This window comes from Pan paniscus, chromosome 15, assembly GCF_029289425.2.
Source record: "Pan paniscus chromosome 15, NHGRI_mPanPan1-v2.0_pri, whole genome shotgun sequence".
Classification (NCBI taxonomy): Eukaryota; Metazoa; Chordata; class Mammalia; order Primates; family Hominidae; genus Pan; species Pan paniscus.
The window spans coordinates 75,664,730-75,684,696 of NC_073264.2; the positions used below are offsets into that span (position 1 = coordinate 75,664,730).

A 19,967-nucleotide genomic window follows, 5' to 3' on the forward strand; every position below is an offset into this window, starting at 1 on the left:
AGAGGGGAGATCCAAACACGGAGTCCACCTGCTGCTGCTGGCTTTGAAGATGGAGGAAGGTGGCCTCAAGCCAAGGAATGAGGGCAGCTCCTGATATGGCCCTCAAGTGACAGCTAGCAAGGAAATGGGGCCTCCGTCTTACAATTGCAAGGGACTGAATTCTGCAGATAACCTGAATGAGCGAGGAAACCGAGCCCCCCTAGAGCCCCAGGAGCCTGCTGACACCTTGATTTCAGCCTGATGAGACCCGTTTCAGATGTGTGACCTATACAACTGTACAGAAATAAATGTGTGTTGTTTTAACCTGCTAATTTTGTGATCGTGTGTCATGGCAGCCATAGAAAATGAATACAGTGGATAAAGAGGTGGGGTGTGCAGAGAGGAAGAGATCCAGAGGAGAGGGAGCGACCAGGCAGGAGCAGCCTGCTGGAAGCCACCACCACAGGGTCACAGCTCCCCAGACACACCCCAGCCACCCCACTCAGGGCTCAGCACTGCCTTCAGGCCCCTTGTTGCCCATGTTGTGACCAAGCCTGCCTAGGGTTGTTGTTGTGTTTTTTTTTTTTGAGATGGAGTTTCACTCTTGTCACCCCGGCTGGAGTGCAATGGTGCCATCTCAGCTCACTGCAACCTCCACCTCCTGGGTTCAAGTGATTCTTCTCAAGCCTGTGTAGGATGTCTCCAGGGCTCAGCCTCTAGGTCCTCAGGTCTAGAGCAAACCCAGCGAAGGTCCCTCCCATTCTTGACACCTCCCCTTAACCTCCTCTTCCCTAGGGCTGGTGACAATGGTCCTGGTGGAATAACTGTATCCCAAGCCAGCCAAAGCCACTACTGGACCTACTGACCACTGAGGCTGAGTCTGGGCTCTGATTTCTTCCCAGAACAGGTCTACACCTGTTCTGTGTACATGCACACACACACATACACACACACACACACACACACTCCAGTTTCCTCTCTCTGCTCGTTGCCACCTCCTCCCATCCACCCAAGTCCTCACAGCAAAGAGATCCTGCCCATTGACAGCTATCGTGTATTGAACACTAACTCATATCAGGCACCACACTAAGTGTTCTACTCACATGGTCTCATTTAATCTTTCCTGTCATCCTATCAGGTGGACACTATTGGCTCAGAGAGGTTAGGATGAGTGCCTGTTAACACACAGCTGGTGAGTGCTAAATCCAGAATTAGAACGCACCAAAGCCCGGGCTCTAACCCTCACTACTCAAAATATGGTCCGTGGCCCAGTAGCATCAGCATCCCGTGGGACCACGTTAGAGCTGCTCATCCTAGACCTGCCGAATCAGAACCTGCATGTTGACAAGTTCCCAGGTGACTCACCTACTGGTTTCAGTTTGAGAAGTGCTGGTCTAAACCACTGCTTTCCAAAGCCTGCTGGTTGCAGGTTCCTGTAACCAGCCCTCTCCCATCTCTCCAGGCCCTTCCCAGCTGCCTGGCTTTTGATCTCCAGGTGAGGCAGGCACTCTGCCCAGCCTTGGGGAAGAAGCCAGGACATGAGGCTCAAGGGAGTCTCCAGGCCCCTCCAGCCAGCCCAGACAACAGCTGGACAGCATCAGTCCATGTCTGGCCCTCTGTAGGGCACCCTGCCTGCTGCCTGGGACACTCCTGGCCTCTCCCTCTGGTCTTCCTCCAGGACACAAGTCTCTCGGTCTCTGCCTGCTCTCCTGAAGAGGGCCTCCGGCCATCACCAATCCCTGCAGTGTTCCCCTCCCCAGACATTTCCCTCCCCAACTCCTAGAATGCCCCCTGTGTCATGTCACCACCTCTATCTGGACACACAGGGCCTGTCCAAGTTGCTATCAGGAGAGAGGCCAGCAACTGCTTGAGAAACCTGGCCAAGGTCACAGGAAATGTCTGACACCACCAGGCAAGCAGGATTTGGCCTCCTAAAGCAAAACACAGCTGGGCCAGCAGCTGGGCCAACAGTAGGGCACTCCCAGATTTCATGGCATTGAGGCCCCAGGGCACAGAGAGACTAGGCTGGCCTGGAGGCTGCAGCTCATTAAGAACATCACAGTAGCCCCTGGCCAGGGAGCCTGTGAAAGTCAAAGAGGACAGCCCTGCTGTGGGCCAGAGACCTCACCCAGGACCTCGGCCCTCCACTGCCTGTCACACACAGGAAACCTTCACTGGGGGATAGAAGGCTCACACTGCCCATCCTCCTGGCCTCGCAGCCTCCCCTCTCCCCAACACCTAGCCTCATTTATTTATCCATTTAACTTACACTGATTGAGCACATAAGTGTGCCAGGCATGGTGTTAGGTACCAGGGACACAATTTTGAATGAGCAGGACACAGTCCCTGTGAGCTCCCGGGTAGCTCCTGGTCCAGTGAGCAAATGGACAGACCATCTGAAGGCAGGGTGAAAAGTGCTGCGCTAGGGAAAAATGGAGAACCCACCATGGGAACCGGCAGGGGCCTCACCTCCTCCTGCCCTCTGAGCAACACATGGGGTGGTGCCCTTGGCTGCAGGTACAGGCTGAGGGTTCAGTGCCAAGTGGGCCCTTTTGTTAGGCTAACTGTAGTTTGGACCCAGTGTCAGAGCAAATATGGACTGAGCATTTTTGATGGGCCAAGCACTATGCATGGGGGCTGTAGAGAAATACAGAGCACAGGCCACTGGGTCTACAAGCAGCTGGGGGTGCAGGGCGCAGATGCATGCCAGAGAGTAAGTGCTGCAGGGGCCAGAGAGCCTAGTGAATGTGATTCACCTTGAAGAATGGGGAGGAGTCAGACTGGTGGGAAGATGCAGCAGGGGACTTCAAATGGCTCTGACTCAAGATTCAAGAGTGTGAGAGGCAGAGTGACTTGCCCAGCAAACCCTGCTCCTAGCACACACCCACATGAGATCAGTGCATCATAAATAAATGAATCCCACAAGCCAAAAGAGATGGGGGAAGCTCTGCTGGAAGGACTCTGTGCCCACCCCTGCCCTGGCTGGCCCTTGAACTGGCACCTCTAGTATTCCTCCAGGTGCCTTACACCAGGCTTACCACCTAGGACCCTCAGCCAGGACCGATCAGAACAAGGCACCGGCACTGCCCACCTGCTCACTGCCAATCCCAGGCCCTCACTGTTATCCACCTGGGACCCCTTAGCTCTGCTCCTTGTTTCTGCGGCAGCACCCCTGGGCCTTGGCTGCAGGGTTTGGCTCTTTTGCTCTTGACCTTGGAGTTCCCTAGGCCCTTGACCTGAGTCCATCCTTTCTTTCTTCCTGCTCCTAGCTGCCCTTGGAAAATATCTGCTTGGGTGACCAGGGCCCCGGAACCCAGCTCACCAAGATCCTGGTCCACCTGACCTCACCCACTCTCAGAGTTCCTGGACACCCTCAACCTCCTTTCTTTGCTCTCCCTCCAACTCAGCCAGTCTCTCCTAACCTTTCCTGCTGGAACCTAACCTCAAGGTCAGCCTCCTCTCTCTGGTTCTCCTGGGCTCTGAAAGAGCAAATCCTCTTTCCCTTTAGTTCAGCAAGGCAAGGTTGCAACATTTCAGAAAGAACTTCTTAAGCAGAAAGCGAATGGAAAAACTAACCTGAAAAACGAAAAGGAAAACACAGTCCCCTAGAAATGGACTCGTTTATAAAGTTCAGATTTCCTGTCCTGAGCTAGAAAAAGTCTAGCCAGATGGGCTGGCAAGCAGGCCAGGGAATCCTGCCCATGAACACTCCCCTTGTTCACTTTTCTTTCTACTCCCTTCTCCCACATGCTCCTTCTTCTCCCCTCTAAGGAGAGAGGCTGAAGCTGGGTGCTGAGGAAACCGAAGGGTCTTCTTCTGGCAGAGGAGTCCTTCCTACATCACAGGGACCACAGGCAGAGGAGGAAGAGTTCAGGATGGGGTGTGGGAGAACATGTATACAGAGCTTCCATATGTGCCAGGCACTGTTCTAAGCACTTTCTTTATATTGACTAATTTAATCTTTACGACAATTCATAGCACAGGTATTATCATTGTCCCACCTTACTGATGCAGAATCCGAGGCACAGAGAGGTAAGTGGCTCGCCTGGGGTGGCCCACCTGGGAAATGGCAAAGCCAGGCTGTGAACCAAGAAGCCGTGGTCCCAGGTACACGCCCTCCTCAGCTTTCTTTCAGGCACTCGAGGGCAAAGACTTCGCTTCCCTCCTCTTCTTTCCACCCCAGGCTGGCAAAGCCCATGCCAGCCCCAACACCTACTCTCCTGCTCATATCTCTGGCCATGCCAGGGAAAGCCAAGGAGGGTGGGGAGGAGAGAAGGGAGGACTCTGCAGCCTTCTCCACCAGCCTTCACCAAACGGTCCAAAGGTAGAAGCCTCTCCAAAAAGAGCCTGAGCCCCAGACCCCAAGCCCCATGGAGAAGGGGACTTACCCGGCTGGTGGCAACTGTGGTGGGGGCGGCGACTGTGGTGCTGGCGGCTGTGCTCTGGCCAAGGTGCCCTCTCCAGCCGCACTGCTCCTGCGCAGGTTGGGTGAACGCTCGGCCCAGCGTCGAGGTGCCAGCCTGGAGTTCTGGGGGTCAAATTCCTCATCGGGAATGACCTCCTCGCAGCGGGCTCCACGGAAACCAGAGCGGCAGACACAGAGCTGCGGGCGGCTGCAGGAGCCCCGGTTCTGGCACGGCGGCTCGCAAACGGCTGAGGACACAGGGAGAGAGGTGACAGCAGTGGCCATAGGGCGCTGAGACCACAGCTGCCCACACCTTCCTGTCAGAAGGACCCTCCTGAGTGCTGCAACCCTGTCGCTCAAGCAGGAAGCCACTCTCCTGGCCTCAGGGGGCTCCCTGACCCATGTCTCTCCCACCTCCATCCACAGACCCCCAGGACTTGTTCACCTCTGATCTCTGGACAACCAAAGACTATATGGCCAGCTGCAGAGTGGCTCACACCACCACGTCCCACAGCACACCCTGAAGAGGAAGTGCACCGCCTGACACTGTGTCTATACGGAAATGTTCACTCCCACCAGACTGGAAGCCGCCTGAGGACAGACAGCGGCCCCGGAACTTCGAATAGGGATTGCCACAGAGCAGATTCTCAGTAAACATGGAGCGAATGGATGAATGAATCAGTCTCTTTTGTGGGAAAGGGCCCAACACTGGCCTGAAATTCAAGCGGTTTGAGTTGCTGGGGTTTTCCTGTCACTTGTGAGCTGCATGGTCTTGACTTCACTGAGCCTCTGTTTGCGCCTAAATCACGGGAGGGGTGAACTAAGGAGGCTGGAGGACTCTAAGGGCCCTTCAAAGGCATCTTCAGCTTGATGGTCTCTCCTCTCCTTCCCATTGTTCTCCATCTCCCGCCCTCCTTAGCAAGGCAGAACTCTCGACTGCGGCCAGAGAAAGCACGGTGGCCAGAACATAGCTGCCGGCACCACAGCCGCTGCTGGCCAGGTAAGTGCCCCGCTCTGTGGGGCCTCTGTTCAGGCTCAGGCTCTCTCTGGATTCTGCCTCCTGGGCTGTGGGTCCAGCCGGAGGCAAGGTGGAGCTGAAACCAAGCCCTCCTCCTGGTTAGCCCTACGCAGCATTAGCCACCAGCTCCCCAGGCTGACTCCTCTCTTCAATGTCCTTCATCCCCTTGCAAAGTCCAGAGCCACATCCCATGATTAATGGCCAAGGGAACATTCCACGCAGAGGCACACACTGGGATATGGAGTCCTGCCCCTCCCCCACCAGGACCTCCACTGGGGAACACATATGAGCCCCGGAAGCATGGTCTGGCTCACACCGCACCCTCGAAACCCAATGCCTCATCCATCTGTTGCTCATTCATTCAACAAATAGCTGTTGAGCCCTAGTGAATGCCAGGCACTGGGACAAAGTCCTTGTCCATCTAGGGCTTGCGGTCGAGTAAAGGACACCAACAGGAAGCAAGAAAACAATAGCATGATGTGGCCTCAGGCAGTTTCAAGGGCTGTGAAGACAACCCAGGTGATGCAGGGGTCCAGGCCCAACCAGGAGACTCAGATGGGGCGGCCAGGGCACCTCTCTGAAGAGAGAGATGGGAGCGTGCAAAGGAAGCGAACCCCCAAAGACCTGGGCAGTCTCCCAAGCAGAGGGCGAGGCGAAGACCAGGCTGTGGAGGCTGGAAGGAACGTGGCATACTCGAGGAGCCGCCAGAGACCCAGGAAGGCCAGGGTCTGGTGGCGGAGGAGGTGTAGGCAAGGTCAGTGAGGAAGAGGAGGCAGATACACAGACCCTGTCATCTCAGGGATCCTAAGGGCACCTGTGAAACTACCAGGCACAGCTACCCAGAGCAGGTTCCTGGGTTTTGTGAGCTGAACTCTCCTTTCTGAGAAGAGTACCAGAATCCAAACCAGGGGCTGGCCGGGATAAACACCTCCAAAATTCCACCTGGCCCATGTCACAGAGACCTTCAATGGCTCCCTGATGTCTTCTGGATTCAAGTCCATAGACGAGCACTGAAGACCCTCCTGGTCTCATCCCCTCTAACATTCCTCTAAGCCAACGTGCTCCAGCCGAGCTGGCCTGCTGGCTGTGGCCCCAGGTAGCCTCTGCTCTGTCTTCTCTCTGTCTTTGCATGTGCTATGTCCTCTCTTCTTTCCCACTTGCTCTCCATTTACCTGGCTCCTACTGTTCCCTCAAGACCCACTTCCCCATGCTGGACACCCACCTCTCAGCAGCTGCTCCCTCCTTTGATTAACAGGAAAAACACTTGTCGTGTTTGCCATTCACTGGGCATGCCCTGCATACTGCCATTAGTTTTTGTTGTTGTTGTTTTTGTTTTTTGGGTTTTTGTTTTGAGACGGAGTTTCACTCTTGTTGCCCAGGCTGGATGCAATGACGCGATCTCGGCTCACCACAAACTCCGCCTCCCAGATTCAAGTGATTCTCCTGCCTCAGCCTCCCGAGTAGCTGGGATTACAGGCGCCCGCCACCATGCCCTGCTAATTTTGTATTTTTAGTAGAGATGGAGTTTCTCCATGTTGGTCAGGCTGGTCTGAAACTCCCGACCTCAGGTGATCCGCCCGCCTCGGCCTCCCAAAGTGCTGGGATTACAGGCGTGAGCCGCCGCATGAGGCCGCTGCCATTAGTTTTTTTATGCATGTGTCTCAATTTCCTGACTCATATAGTCAGCCCCTTGAAGTGTAGTGACTGTCTCTTACACCTCTTTGTAACTTTAGCTCCTAACATATGGCTAACAATAACATGATTATTATTATTTTTATTATGGCAGCTACTGTCTGATGAGTGTGACAATAGGCCTGGCACCGTGCTCTGCATACACACTCTCACTGAAGCCTCTCGACAATTCTATGCAGCAGGTGTGACTATGATTCCCATTTTACAGATAATGCTGCTGAAGCTCAGAGAGGTTAAGAGACTTGCCTGAGGTCACCCAGCTAGTTAATGGTGGAGCCAGGATTCAAATCCAGCTCTATGTGACTGACAAGCCCAGGCTCTTTCCACCCCCACTGACTCCCAGAAGGGTGGGCATGGTTCTTCCTCTTCCTCTCTACTATTTCTGAGCCTTGGCCCAGAGCTGATAAGGAAATAAAGGGGATCTGTTAGCTTCAAGTCAGCCGGCAAATGCATCCTTGGGAACTCTGCCCTGAGAAACTGCACATCTCAATTGGCCCTGACAGTGGAGACCCCAGGACCACACACCCTTCCAAAGCCCACACAGAATTTTTAAATAATGATGGAGGATGTACGTCATCTCATGGGCTTATCCAATGAGCATTCGTAGAGCACTCACTGGGTGTGAAGCTTGTGATAGTGTCTCCAGCACACTGTCTGACACGGAAAGTAGAACACACAAGTTATATGACAAGTGCTATGTCAGCTGGACCCTCTAACCCAGGCTGAGGCAGGGAGTAGGGAAAGTCAGGGAAGGCTTCTTGGAGGAGGTGATGCTGACCAGAGACACAAAGGATGAATAAATTGGACATTGTGCACCAAGGGCACTCAAGACCAGTCTATCAGCAGAGAGTGTGGGAAATAACAGGTTTTAATAGCATTCCAACCACAAGTTGGGCTCTGAGGCCAGAGCATTTTTCTTCATGCCCAGGCACCTCTTCCTGGCAGGCTCCAGGCCTCTAGGTAAAACCATGTCAGAGAATTGTAACCCAGAGCACTTCCCCAAACACAAACTGCCACCACGGCAGGATTTTGGCCTGGCCACCCCTCCATCTGCCCAAGCATACTTAGTCCCCACTTGACCACCTGCCAGGCCCCTGTCACCACCACCACTGGAAACATGGTCAGCTGGGGCCAGCCCAGCAGCCACGCCAGTGCTAGTGAACATGGAGGAAGCAGATGTGCCCAGGGCAGGTCTCGGCCTTGGGGTTTTTTTAGGGAGGGAATAGAATGGGAAGGCCTGAGTGATCTCCCACATGGACCCACACCTCTCTGCCACAGAGACCCAAAGCCCGGCGTGGGTGAGAGGAAGGTCATGCAGCTTCCACCTCTGAGTGTGTGGTCCTTGCCCCGAGGATGGCCTTTGGAAAACAGTCTAGCTTCCATCCTTCCCCTCCTGAGCCCTGAGAACAGCCCATCCTCCACATTAACAATAAGATCCTTCATACAACAAATATATGAAAAAATGTTCAACATCACTCATCATCAGGGAAATGCAAATTAAAACCACAATGAGATACCACCTTATCCCAGCCAGAATGGCCATTACTAAAAAGTCACAAAACAATTGATGTTGGCACAGACATGGTGAAAAGGGAACACTTATACACTGCTGGTGGGAATGTAAATTAGTACCACTCCTATGGAAAACAGTATGGAGATTTCTCAAAGAACCAAAAGTAGGTCAACCATTCAATCCAGCAATCCCACTACTGAGTAAAGGCAAAGAAGTCATTCTATCAAAAAGATACCCGCACGTGTATGTCTACTGCAGCACAATTCACGATTGCAAAGATATGGAACCAACTTAATGCCCATCAACCAATGAATGGATAAAGAAAATGTGGTGAACCCCATCTCTACTAAAAATACAAAAAATTAACCAGGTGTGGTGGCAGGTGCCTGTAATCCCAGCTACTCGGGAGGCTGAGGCAAGAGAATCACTTAAACCCAGGAGTGAGCCGAGATCGTGCTACTGCACTCCAGCCTGGGCGACAGTGAGACTCTGCCTCAAAAAAAGAAAAAGAAAAGAAAAAGAAAATGTGATATATATATACACCATGGAATATTACTCAGTCATAGAAAAGAATGAAATAATGTCTTTTTGCAGCAACTTGGATGGAGCTGGAGGCCATTATTCTAAGTGAAGTAGCTCAGGAATGGAAAACCAAATACATGTCATCACTTACAAGTGGGAGCTAAGCTATGGGTATGAAAAGGCATACAGAGTGATACAATGGACTTTAGAGACTCAGAAGGGAAAGAGTGGGAAGAGTTGCAGAAAAAAAAACTACATATTGGGTAAAATGTACACTACTCCGGTGATGGGTGCACTAAAATCTTAGACTTCACCACTAAACAATTTATCCATGTAACCAAAAACCATTTGTACTCCAAAAGCTATTGAAATTAAATATATATATAAAATAAGATCTTTCACTGTCTAGAAATCCAAGACCCCAAACCCTGTGAGCCAAGCCCCTACGGCTCGCCACGACTCACTTAGCTCTGGTTCTGCCTCGCTTGCTAATAATACATTCCGAAAACATGTAGTGAGCACCTTATCTTGATCATACTGGGTGCCGAGGCCAGAAAGGTGAACAAGACTGGGCCCTGCAGAGGGAGAAGCCCTGGCCAGTGGGGGTTCCCACATTCCTAGAAACCATTTTCCAAGCAGGGAATTAGGTCCTCAGTGAGGGTTAGGGCTGGAAGACTTTGGTTGGTACAATGAACAAACAGCTCATGGGAAATGAGTGGTTAGGGGGGACTGTGGAAATGGCATTTAGTATATAATAGCCTAGTAAATCAAGTTCTAAAAGGCTTCCAAACCAGCCAGATGTATTGGTGGGAAAAATCCCCTCAGGAAGGTAACCCTTCTGAATTAACCATGTAGGATGCTGTGCAGAGGCCCAACCTGCTGAGGCAGAGCCTCCAACAAGTTTCAGGTTTTTGGAGGTTTAGAACCAGCTCTCGCCGGCTTCACTCACATCCTCTCTTGTTTTCACAAGTCTCAGCAAGATGCCTGGAACTACCTGGCTTCCTCACGGAAATCAAGCATTGTGTTTTGAGCTGAGTGTTTGCATTACGGGATTGGAGTATGTAGACTCCTCTCCTCTCTCTCCACTCCCACAAAAGTCACCCCTAAATGGTCCATGATGGTGGCTTCCAGTGCCTGTCTGTGAATGGGACAGTTCGACAGTTTTTACCCATCTGCCATAAAGTCAGGAAAAGAAACACCTTCCTGGGTTGTTTCTTTTCCATAGGTTATATTTTTCCCATCTAAAGAGTGTCTTTTGAGATGATGTCTTTTCTACATTTTTGGAGTTAAAATGTTCTTTTTAATTAAAGGTGATGACAAGTGGTAATTAGTTTTGTTTTTTGTTTTTTCCTGATGGCTTCACTTGGAAAAATGAAAAGCTGGCCACTGCATGTTGGTACTTAAGATATTTTTGGAAACATTACTGGTGCATGAAGTCCAGTGACCCTTCGGGAGGGAGGGGCAATCGTGGTCGTGTGTCCTTTTGTTTAAAGGAGACTGAAGTGAAACATTCCTATGCCAAATGAGCATGATTTCAAAACTTCAATATCCAAAAGGAAATCGGCCATCTCAGAATCTCCAGTGGCAGAGGCTATTGCTTAGAGCAAAGAAGGAAACGCTGAGGTGCCAGGAGAGGCAGTTCCATGCGGTGCTGTGGGAATTTTAAGACAGAAAACCTCCATCCATGGTGGGCCAGCGAGTCTTCATGTTTTGCCCTTGGAGTTTGATGCCTCCAATTTTTCCTCAACAGTAGAGATCCTAGAGGTGGGTGCAGTGGCTCACGCCTGTAATCCCAGCACTTTAGGAGGCTGAGGCTGGAGGATTGCCTTAGTCCAAGGGTTGCCCAGCCTGGGCAACAGACCAGGCCTTATACTTACATATTTTGTAGAGTGGGACCCCATCTCTACAAAAAAAACTTTAAAAATTAGCTGGGTGTGATGGTGCACACCTCTAGTCTTAGCTACTTGTGAGGCTGAGGTGGGAGGGATCACTTGGGCTCAGGAGTTTGAGGCTGCAGTGAACCATGATGGTGTCAGTGCACTCCAGCCTGGGCAACAGACCAGGCCTTATACTTGAGAAATCAACCTAGTATGGGTTATGTGGTTCTAATGAATCTCCACTTGATTATTGGTCCGTTTATCAAGCACGATACCGCGATGTCCACATTTAGCCTGTGGGAGTTGATCTGCAGAAGATGGAATACCCCCCAGCCCCTGGGACGTACCCTCGGACAACCGGAAGACTACACTGTGACGAAGCCTCCTCATGCTCGCTTGCCAATGCCAGTCTCTAGCCATTCATAATTTGGGCTCCTCCAGGACCCTTTCTTTTCCACACCCCCCTGGCCCGCTCTTCACTGAGCATTAGAGGGGTGGAAAGTCCCAGCTTTGGGTGTTCGGCTCTGTGGAGTCAGCAGGACGCCAAAAGAGGAAGAAAACTCCTGAAATTGCTTTAAAAGCAAGAAATAAAAGGCATTGTTCCCCTAATCCCCCCATGTTCCTAGCTGAGCCCCTTCTCCCTTCACTCCACCCCAGAACAGTCAACAGAGGTTTGCTCAGATTTTCCACACAAAACCCCTACTTTTGGGAAGGGACCAAACTCAGAATGGGCAGGCCTGGGAGAGATTCTAGAAACAGCCCCTCCCGACCACCCCATGCAGGCTGCTCCTACCATCTGCTCAGAGCCCCTGCTCATTGGCTACTGGGTAGTAGCAAGAACACGGGGTGGGGGGCAGGAGGATTGGTTTGGTTTGACCCCAGCTCTGCTACATCTCAGCTGCATGACCTTGGACACATGTCATCTCGCTGAGATGTCTCCACCAGTGTGCCAGTGGCCTCGTCCACGATATGGGGCTGATAATTCTTGCTTCAAAGAGCTGTTGTCAGTCTCAGCTGAGCACCTGGACGTGGGTGTACTTTGGACTCTCTAAAGCTGTGCTGTTCAAGAGAGTCTCACACTGTAGCCACGAACTGTATGTGGTTATTTAAATTTAAATGGATTCACATTAAATAAAATTTAAAATTCAGTTCCTTCAGTCTCACAAGCCATATTTCAAGTGCTCGATACCCACATGTGGCTCGCAGCTACCACACTGGACAGCAAGATATAGAACATTTCCATCATCACAGGAAGTTCCACTGGCCAGCACAGCAAAGCCTAAAACAACAACAAAACTAACCACTCCCCCAGAGGCCAGATGGCCTCTGAGCTTCTTGGCTATGACCCTTTCCCCAGGAAAGGGCAATGTCAACTCAGGCCCTCAGGATAAAAATCCAATCTAGCTTATAGGGCTGTTGTGAGGATTAAAAATGAACCATATGAAGTGCTTAGAATGGTACCTGGCGCACAGTAAGAGCTATCGCGTTCCTATCATTCATCCCCAAAACCAACTCTATATAGATTGTTATGCCCATTTTATGGACGAGGCCCTGTGGCTAGAAAAGGGCCAGTCACTTGCCCCAGGACACAGAGCTGGGACTCAAACACGTCTCCAGGGATCAGGCCCTGGTTACAGAGATGAACAACCAAGGGCCATGGTGCTGGGTGGGGACTGCTTTCTAGGTGTCAAATATAGCCAGGCCCCTCCCCACTGCCACCCTACCCCCAGGGCAAGGCATTTGTCATCGGCTCTCTCCGGCTGTCTCTCCTGGGCCCCAGAGACACCTTCGCCCTCCATCTATGACCCGTTAGATAGAGGAGGCACCAACTTCAGGGTGGGTCCCTCTAGCCTCTCCCTTCCTCGGTGGCTTCCAGTGCCACCCGCTCTGGTCTGGGGGAAGAACTTCAACTCCAGACTCTGGGCCCAGCCCCCCATTCCTGAAGCTCAGCTGCTTCCCAGGTTAAACCTCCATTTTCCCTAAAATCTGTGCCAGTGGGATGCTAAGACCCTATCCACTGAGCCACCTGATCCCCTCCTCAGGCCGGGGCCCTGTCCCCTTTCACAGCTAGAGGCCTTCGCAGACGGGACAGTTTGCACCTCATCCACAGTATTTACCTCAGACACCCCTGGGCATCCGACTTGGGACCCTCACCTGGAGACCTCAGTTTGTCCCTGGAATCTGCTTACTGGGGGGTCCACCTGTGGCCCTGAGCTGTTTCTCCACAACCTTGACTTTTGGTTTCCACAGGAAGGAGAGGGACCCTGATGTCAGAGATCCCCTAGCCCAGGGAATCCCTGTCTGGCTCACACACACACTCGGAATCCACCCTCAGAATCCACCTCAGAATCGCTCTCTCCACTCTCAAGCTCTGCCCAGGGGCTGTGTCTCCCAGGCCCTGACTGAGGACCCGAGCCCCCAGGCTGTGGGAGAAGTCAGGGCCTCAGGGGCTCACCCAGCTCCCACACAGCTGTGCCAGGACCATGGCTCAGGACGGCTGGAAACTGCACTGGGGCTCAGGGGCCGGCCAAGTGCCCAGCTCCAAAATAGCAGTTGTGTTCGCATAAAACCTCCTAATGAGAGAAAGATGCCGTTCTTGGCCCCTCACTTGCTCTCTGCAGACGCTGTCTGGCAGACCAAGCGGGCCTCTACCGTTTGGCGGCTGGAGGGGAGGAAGGGGAGGTGTGAGTCAGACCTTGGCCCCCAGCCCTTCAGCATGGACCGCCCTGTTAATTGCATTAACAAATGCTGCAACACTGGGCCAGGTCGGGGCCGGGGAGCCGCGGGGCCAGGGGCTGGGGCAGAGAGCAGCCCCAATCCCACTAGCTCCAGCAGGCATGAGGAGGAAGACTCTGGGCCCGGCTCATGGCCCAGGGCTGAGAGGCCTAGGCTCCTCTCCAGCTGCTGCCCCAAAGCAGAGAAGAGTTGCCTGTCCATCCCCACAGTCCCAAGGCTTGTCTGGGAGGAAGCCTCAGTGCCAGAGGGGCCCCAGAGGTGAGACAGGCTGGGAGGGGTCCCTGGGAATGAGTCTTTTCCAGAAAAGCAGCTTCCAGGGGAGACAGTTCTAGGCTGGAGTGGAGCCAGCCATCCTCCCACAACAGCACCAGCCCCCCGCGCCCAGGCCCAGGATGGTTGGGAAGGATGAGAACACCACCCCAAACACTGACAAATCAGAGAGGCCAGGGCAGGGGCATGAAGGACAGTGTGGCCCTGCAGTCGGAGACCCATGTTTGAGTTCTGACTGTGGGATCTCACCTGGGGCCAGTTTCATCACCTCTGTGAGCCTCAGTGTTCTTCTCTAGAAAACAGTAATGCATTCAAACGCACAATTTGCCAGGATGGCAAACAAGAGAGACTGTCCTTTTGGGGCTTACAATTTAGTCAGAGGGACTGTCACTCAATAGGTAAACAAAGAAGTGCAAAGAAGTGGAGCAGGATGGGCATGGTGGCTCATGCCTGTAATCCCAGCACTTTGGGAGTCCAAGGCAGGTGGATCACCTGAGGTCAGGTGTTCAAGACCAGTCTGGCCAACATGATGAAACGTCTCTACAAAAATACAAAAATTAGTCAAAACGTCTCTATATAAATACAAAAATTAGTCAGGCGTGGTAGCACACACCTGTAATCCCAGCTACTTGAGAGGCTGAGGGAGGAGAACTGCTTGAACCTGGGAGGCCGAGATTACAGTGAGCCGAGATTGCGCCACTGCACTCCAGCCTGGGTGACAGAGCCAGATGCTGTTTCAAAAATAAATAAATAAATAAATAAATAAATAAATAAATATAAAAAACAAAGAAGTGGAGCAGAACTTGGTACGTGAGGGATGGAGGAGACAGTTGAGGGCCCAAGATCCAGAAGAACAAGGCCGGTGGGGGCCACTCAAGCAAGAGTGGCCAGGGCAGCCCCTCTGAGGAGGACACCTCAAAACAGAGACTGGGTAGATGACAAGGGCCAGCCGCACAGAGAGATGACGGGGAGCAGACACAGAGGCAGCAGCATGTGCACCAGCCTAGAGGCCAGTGGCCCAGGCTGCACTCGGGGAGCTGGGTGAGTGCGGAGATGCCGCTGCAGGAAGTTTCAGGTGGGATGTGTTGAGGGCGGCAGGGAGAGCGGGCAGCAGGCTGCGGTATCACCCAGGAGAGCTGTGACAGGGCCCCGGCCCAGAGAGGCAGCAGGGAAGCAGGCAGGTCCACGAGGGACTGAGGAAGTAAAACAAACAGGGCTTGGTAATGGGTTGATGTCAAAGCCTGAGTGAGAGGAAGGTGTCCCTGTAGCCCCTGGGTGGCTGGCTCGAGCAGTCAAGTCGATGGGGGTGCCAGTTAACAGAGTGAGTAAGACCTGCACGGGGGAGTTAGCTCAGAGGAAGGGAAGTCACGAGTTCATTTTAGACAAGTTGGGATGAGGATGTCTGGGAGACATCAAGTGCAGATGTTGAGCAGGCAGCAGATGCGAAAGACTGAAGGTCAGACAAGAGGCCTGGCAGAGGATTCATGTGAATCTGGGCGTCATTGGCCCAGAGATGATGTTTACATCCATGAGAAGGCAGCAGATCGTTCCGGGAGCAATGCAAAAACAAAATAGAAGACCCCAGACTAAGTCCTGGGAAACCCACAGTTTAGTAGTGAGCAGAGGAGAAGCAGCAGCCAGGGACACAGGAGGGGACCAGGACAGAGAACACCATGAGGGTTTGAAGGAAGATGGCAGCGTTTGGCACATCCAGGCAGAGTGAGCCCCGGGCATTACTGTTAGTATTGCATGTCAATTGTCGGGCAGAGTGCCTGCTGGCACTCAATACCCAGGGGCAGTTCATGCTCCGCTTGGCTCCTATGGCCTCCCTCTTTGGGGTGAGGGATTTGGAAGGTCTGGGGAAAGTCCTGGGGAAGCCCAACATTAAGACGTCAGGTAGAGAGGGAGAAGCCAGTGAAGGAGACAGAGAAGAGGCAGCTGGGGATGGAGGGAGGAAACTGCCAGCCACCCATGCCATCATTTCCCCACTCAACTCTTTGATAAACAGGTCCCAAGCACGTACAAAGGACACAGGTGTGGAGAGAGGGCCAGGCACTCCACTGGTGTCAGCAGGACACAGCACCTGGCTTCAGAAAGCTCCCAGTCAAGGACATCTCCTAATCACCTCGTTGGACAAAGAGCCTCAGGGTAACCTGCTCCCCAGGAAGGTCTCCCCAGGAAGGGTACCCCCATGCAGGGGTAAGAAATGGACACGGTCTCTTGATGAGAGTGCACCCTACATATCAGCTGGGTTCCACTGAGGTCATACAATTATTACCCTTCGCCACCTCCCACCTTCCTCTCCACCACTCCCTGCCAACTTCAGAGTCCCCACTGGCTGGTTCATCCGGAGATGAGACTTTCCTGGCTCCTGGCTCCTGGCGGGTGCTAACCAGTCAGTGAAGACGAAAATCCTACCCTTGCCCTTACTCCTTTTCCTAAGGCTTGTTAAGCATTTCCCACAGCAAGGTGCTGCGCTCACTGCTTTACATGTATTACCTCACGTAAACATCTCATTCTTATAACTACACTGGGTACTACTCTCATCCCCATCTGACATATGGGGAAACTGAGGCAGAACCATCAACAACTTGCCCAAGATCACCATGCTAGTAAGTGATGGAGCAAGGGTTTGAACTCAGGGAGCCTGACTCCAAAGCTGGGGCTCTTAGCCACCTTGCCACAGTCTTCCACTTTGGGATGTGGTTGTCATGAATGGGGCAAACAGGCTCCCTCAAGGAAGCCAAGGAGGAGCTCAGATCAGGAGAGACAGGGTTCTCGTAGGACTGAGATGGGGACTTGGGGAAATGCCATTCCATTGCCCACGTGATACACGCAGAGAAATGCTCAGGCCCACTCCAGCGTCACCATCCCCAGGATCCCCTGAACACTGTGGGGAGTTTCTGGAAGGGCTGATAGAACTTGGGCAACAGAAAGGGCTCTCTCAGGCACAGGGCCGGGATAGGCTCTGTATTATTCAGTATACACTTATGGACCCTTTACCTTGTACCCAGCGTGCTGCCTGCTGAGGGTGGTGAGACACAGTCCCTGCCCTCAAAATCAAGGCCAAACATGTATAGAGTGCATCGCACATGCCAGGCCTTGAGCTAAACATCTGACCTAAGTGACGGTGTTTGTTCCTTACAACTCTGGGAGACAGGGCCCAATGTTGATCCCAGTTTACAGAAGAGGAAACCGAGACACAAAGACTTTAAGCAGCCTGCCCATAGCCCCTCAGCCACGTGGTGGAGCTGAGAGCTGACATTTAAACCCAGGCAGTCCAGTATGGTCTCCTGATCTGGCATTAAAATACCAGCTAAACTTAGCCTGCGCCAGGCTGTCTACACACATTTACTCATTTATCAGAAAGCACAGAGCTAAGCCCTTGCACTCTGGAACCAGGCTACCTGGATTCATGTCTGGGCTCTGATGAGTCTCAGAGGCATGACTCGGACAGACAGCCGACCTCATTTGTAAATGGGGATAAAAAATCCAATCTAGCTTATAGGGCTGCTGTGAGGATTAAAAATGAACAATATGAAGTGCTTAGAATGGTACCTGGCGCACAGTAAGAGCTATCGTGTTCCTATCATTCATCCCCAAAACCAACTCTATATAGATTGTTATGCCCATTTTATGGACGAGGCCCTGTGGCTAGAAAAGGGCCAGTCACTTGCCCCAGGACACAGAGCTGGGACTCAAACACGTCTCCAGGGATCTGGTGCCAGAATCCAAAGTACATGCTCTTAATCTCGAGCCTTGCTGCTGGGGGCAGGAGTGGGAGAGTAACTTGCCTGCCCCCTCCTCGACAGCTGCAGGGATTCTCTTCTGTCCTCCCCAAAGCAGCCCCAGCCCCTGTGCGTCCAGGCTGAGATAAAATGAGAAGTCTAGGGAGTATTCAAATCCCCTTCCCCAGTTGGGGTGGGGTTGGGCGGGAGCCAGTCTGGGAAGAATGGACAGTCTTCCAAAAGCTGCAACTATAAACAGGACACTGTCACTCCACACCCTCCAGTTCTTCCCCTCTGCTGGGCAGGGCCCGGCAGGCCGCAGTCAGCTGCCTCCACAAATACATAAACACATAAGTCCCGAGAGAGAGCTGGCAAAGCTACAGAAGGAAAGGCAGATACCAAGACTGGAGGAGGAGATGGCGGCCCAGCTCTAGCCCCCGCCAAGGTGGAAGGAGGGGCTGGGCTTCCAGCAATGGGCACCTGCAGAACAGGGCGGAAGGAGGGCAGGCCCGGGAGATGGACTGGTGTGTGACAGTGACCTGGGATTGATTCTGCCAGAGGCAAGAGAGGGCAACTGAGCAGGAGCCAGCACTCCCTAAGCATGGGCAGTGGGTTGGGCCCGCAGATATCTGGGAGAGACTGAGTCTCCCCGTGGTTCTGGCACTAGACTTTACTCTTGGCAGTGGGGGATGTCAGCCCCCATCTCTCACTGGCCCAGGAAGGCATCCCTTCATGTGTGAAACTGCTAGGACAGAATCATGAACATTCCCCAACATTGGCAGTCTCTGCCCCAGCCAGGAGGGCAGCTGTTGGGAGGGGAGAGGGAGGTGCGGAGCCACAGGGGTGGGGGAGAGCCAGCTGACGGGGTGTGGAGCCAAGAGCCCCACCTTCTGCGGAGCTCTGGATGAAGCCATCCAGTGCCAACACCCCACCGCCCGCCTGCGTGGGTTCTCATTAGGCTTATTAGCAGCCAAATAGCAACAAGCAAACAGCACAGGGACCAGTTAATGAGCACACAGCCCTGCCACGGGCGAGCCAACATCAAGTGGGAGAGGCTGTTGCCTACTGGCAACCCCCTTCAGGAGAGCAGCTGGCCTGTATGCCTGGGTCAGGGTGGGTGACCGGGGGCAGCAGGGTGAGACGGCCAGGGAGAGAAATACCAGGGGAGAAGGTACTGGCAGCATCCTACCTCAGCATCCTGGCGCAGCACCCACTGGGGCACAAGGATGCCCCCACACACATGCACTGGTACTGTAACAGTATGCAAACTCACTCAACCTTGAGTTTCTAGGGTTGAAACTCCAGTTTGGCAGAGAATAACACTGGAACATCACTAGCAAGTTAGGAAACCGAGAACCTCCAGGGCTGGAGGGCCCAAGTGAGACCTATGCCCAGACCTCTCAGGCAGCTGGGGAAAAGCCCACCCCCTATGAAGCCACCCGCTGCAGCTTCAGCTCAAACCTCAGCAACATTCTCCATCAGCCAATGCTGCCTCCCAACAAAGGCTAAGCTCTCTCAAACATACCAACCCTCTTCCCCACCTCCAAGTCCCAATCCCTCCTGCCCAGGCCTCCTGAGTCCTGGAAGGCCCGGCTACTCAAAGTGTGGTCCCTGGGCCAGCAGCATCAGCGTTCCTGGGAGCTGGTTAGAACATAGAATATGCGCCCCACCCCAGATCTGCTGAATCAGAATCTTCTCTTTGATGTGATTCCTAGAGGGTTGGGGGAACATTCAAGTTTGAGGAGGGCCCCCAAGGCAGATCTTCCTATGACTGACCCCCAACTCTGCTCAGTGATTTTTTACCACACCTAGAATCACCTGGGATGCTGTTAAAAAAATAACAGTGCCAGGCCCCAGCCCCAGAGCTTCTGCTTAGCATAAAGCCACCTGGCCGCCCACATCCCTGGCTTCTCTACCCAGAGGAGTTGCTCAGAGCTGATTTTGAGTCTCAGGTTCTTTTCCAATAAGGTGTGTGGCCTTGAGCAAGTCACCGCCTCTCTGAGGCTCACTTTCTTCTTTAAAATTATGAGGGGCTGGGCGTGGTGGCTCACACCTGTAAGCCCAGCACTTTGGCAGGGTGAGGTGGGAGGATCACTTGAGGCCAGGAGTTCGAGACCAGCCTAGCCAACATGATAAAACCTTGTCTCTACAAAAAATTAATTAATTAATTAATTAAATAAAAATAAATAATGAGGGACAAGTGTTTCTCCCCACCGGTGCCCCTGAC

General features: G+C 52.8%; 1 protein-coding gene across 2 annotated transcripts in view; it reads right to left on the bottom strand.

Moving 5' to 3' along the window:
* The window catches only part of LTBP2 (latent transforming growth factor beta binding protein 2), a 113,607-nt gene that overhangs the window by 82,741 nt on the left and 10,899 nt on the right, over positions 1-19,967 (bottom strand). For both annotated transcript variants that reach the window (XM_063596325.1, XM_008977905.5), the window contains exon 3: positions 4,368-4,632. In XM_063596325.1, the coding sequence (XP_063452395.1) occupies positions 4,368-4,632 (265 nt within the window). The remainder of the gene's footprint in view (positions 1-4,367; positions 4,633-19,967) is intronic.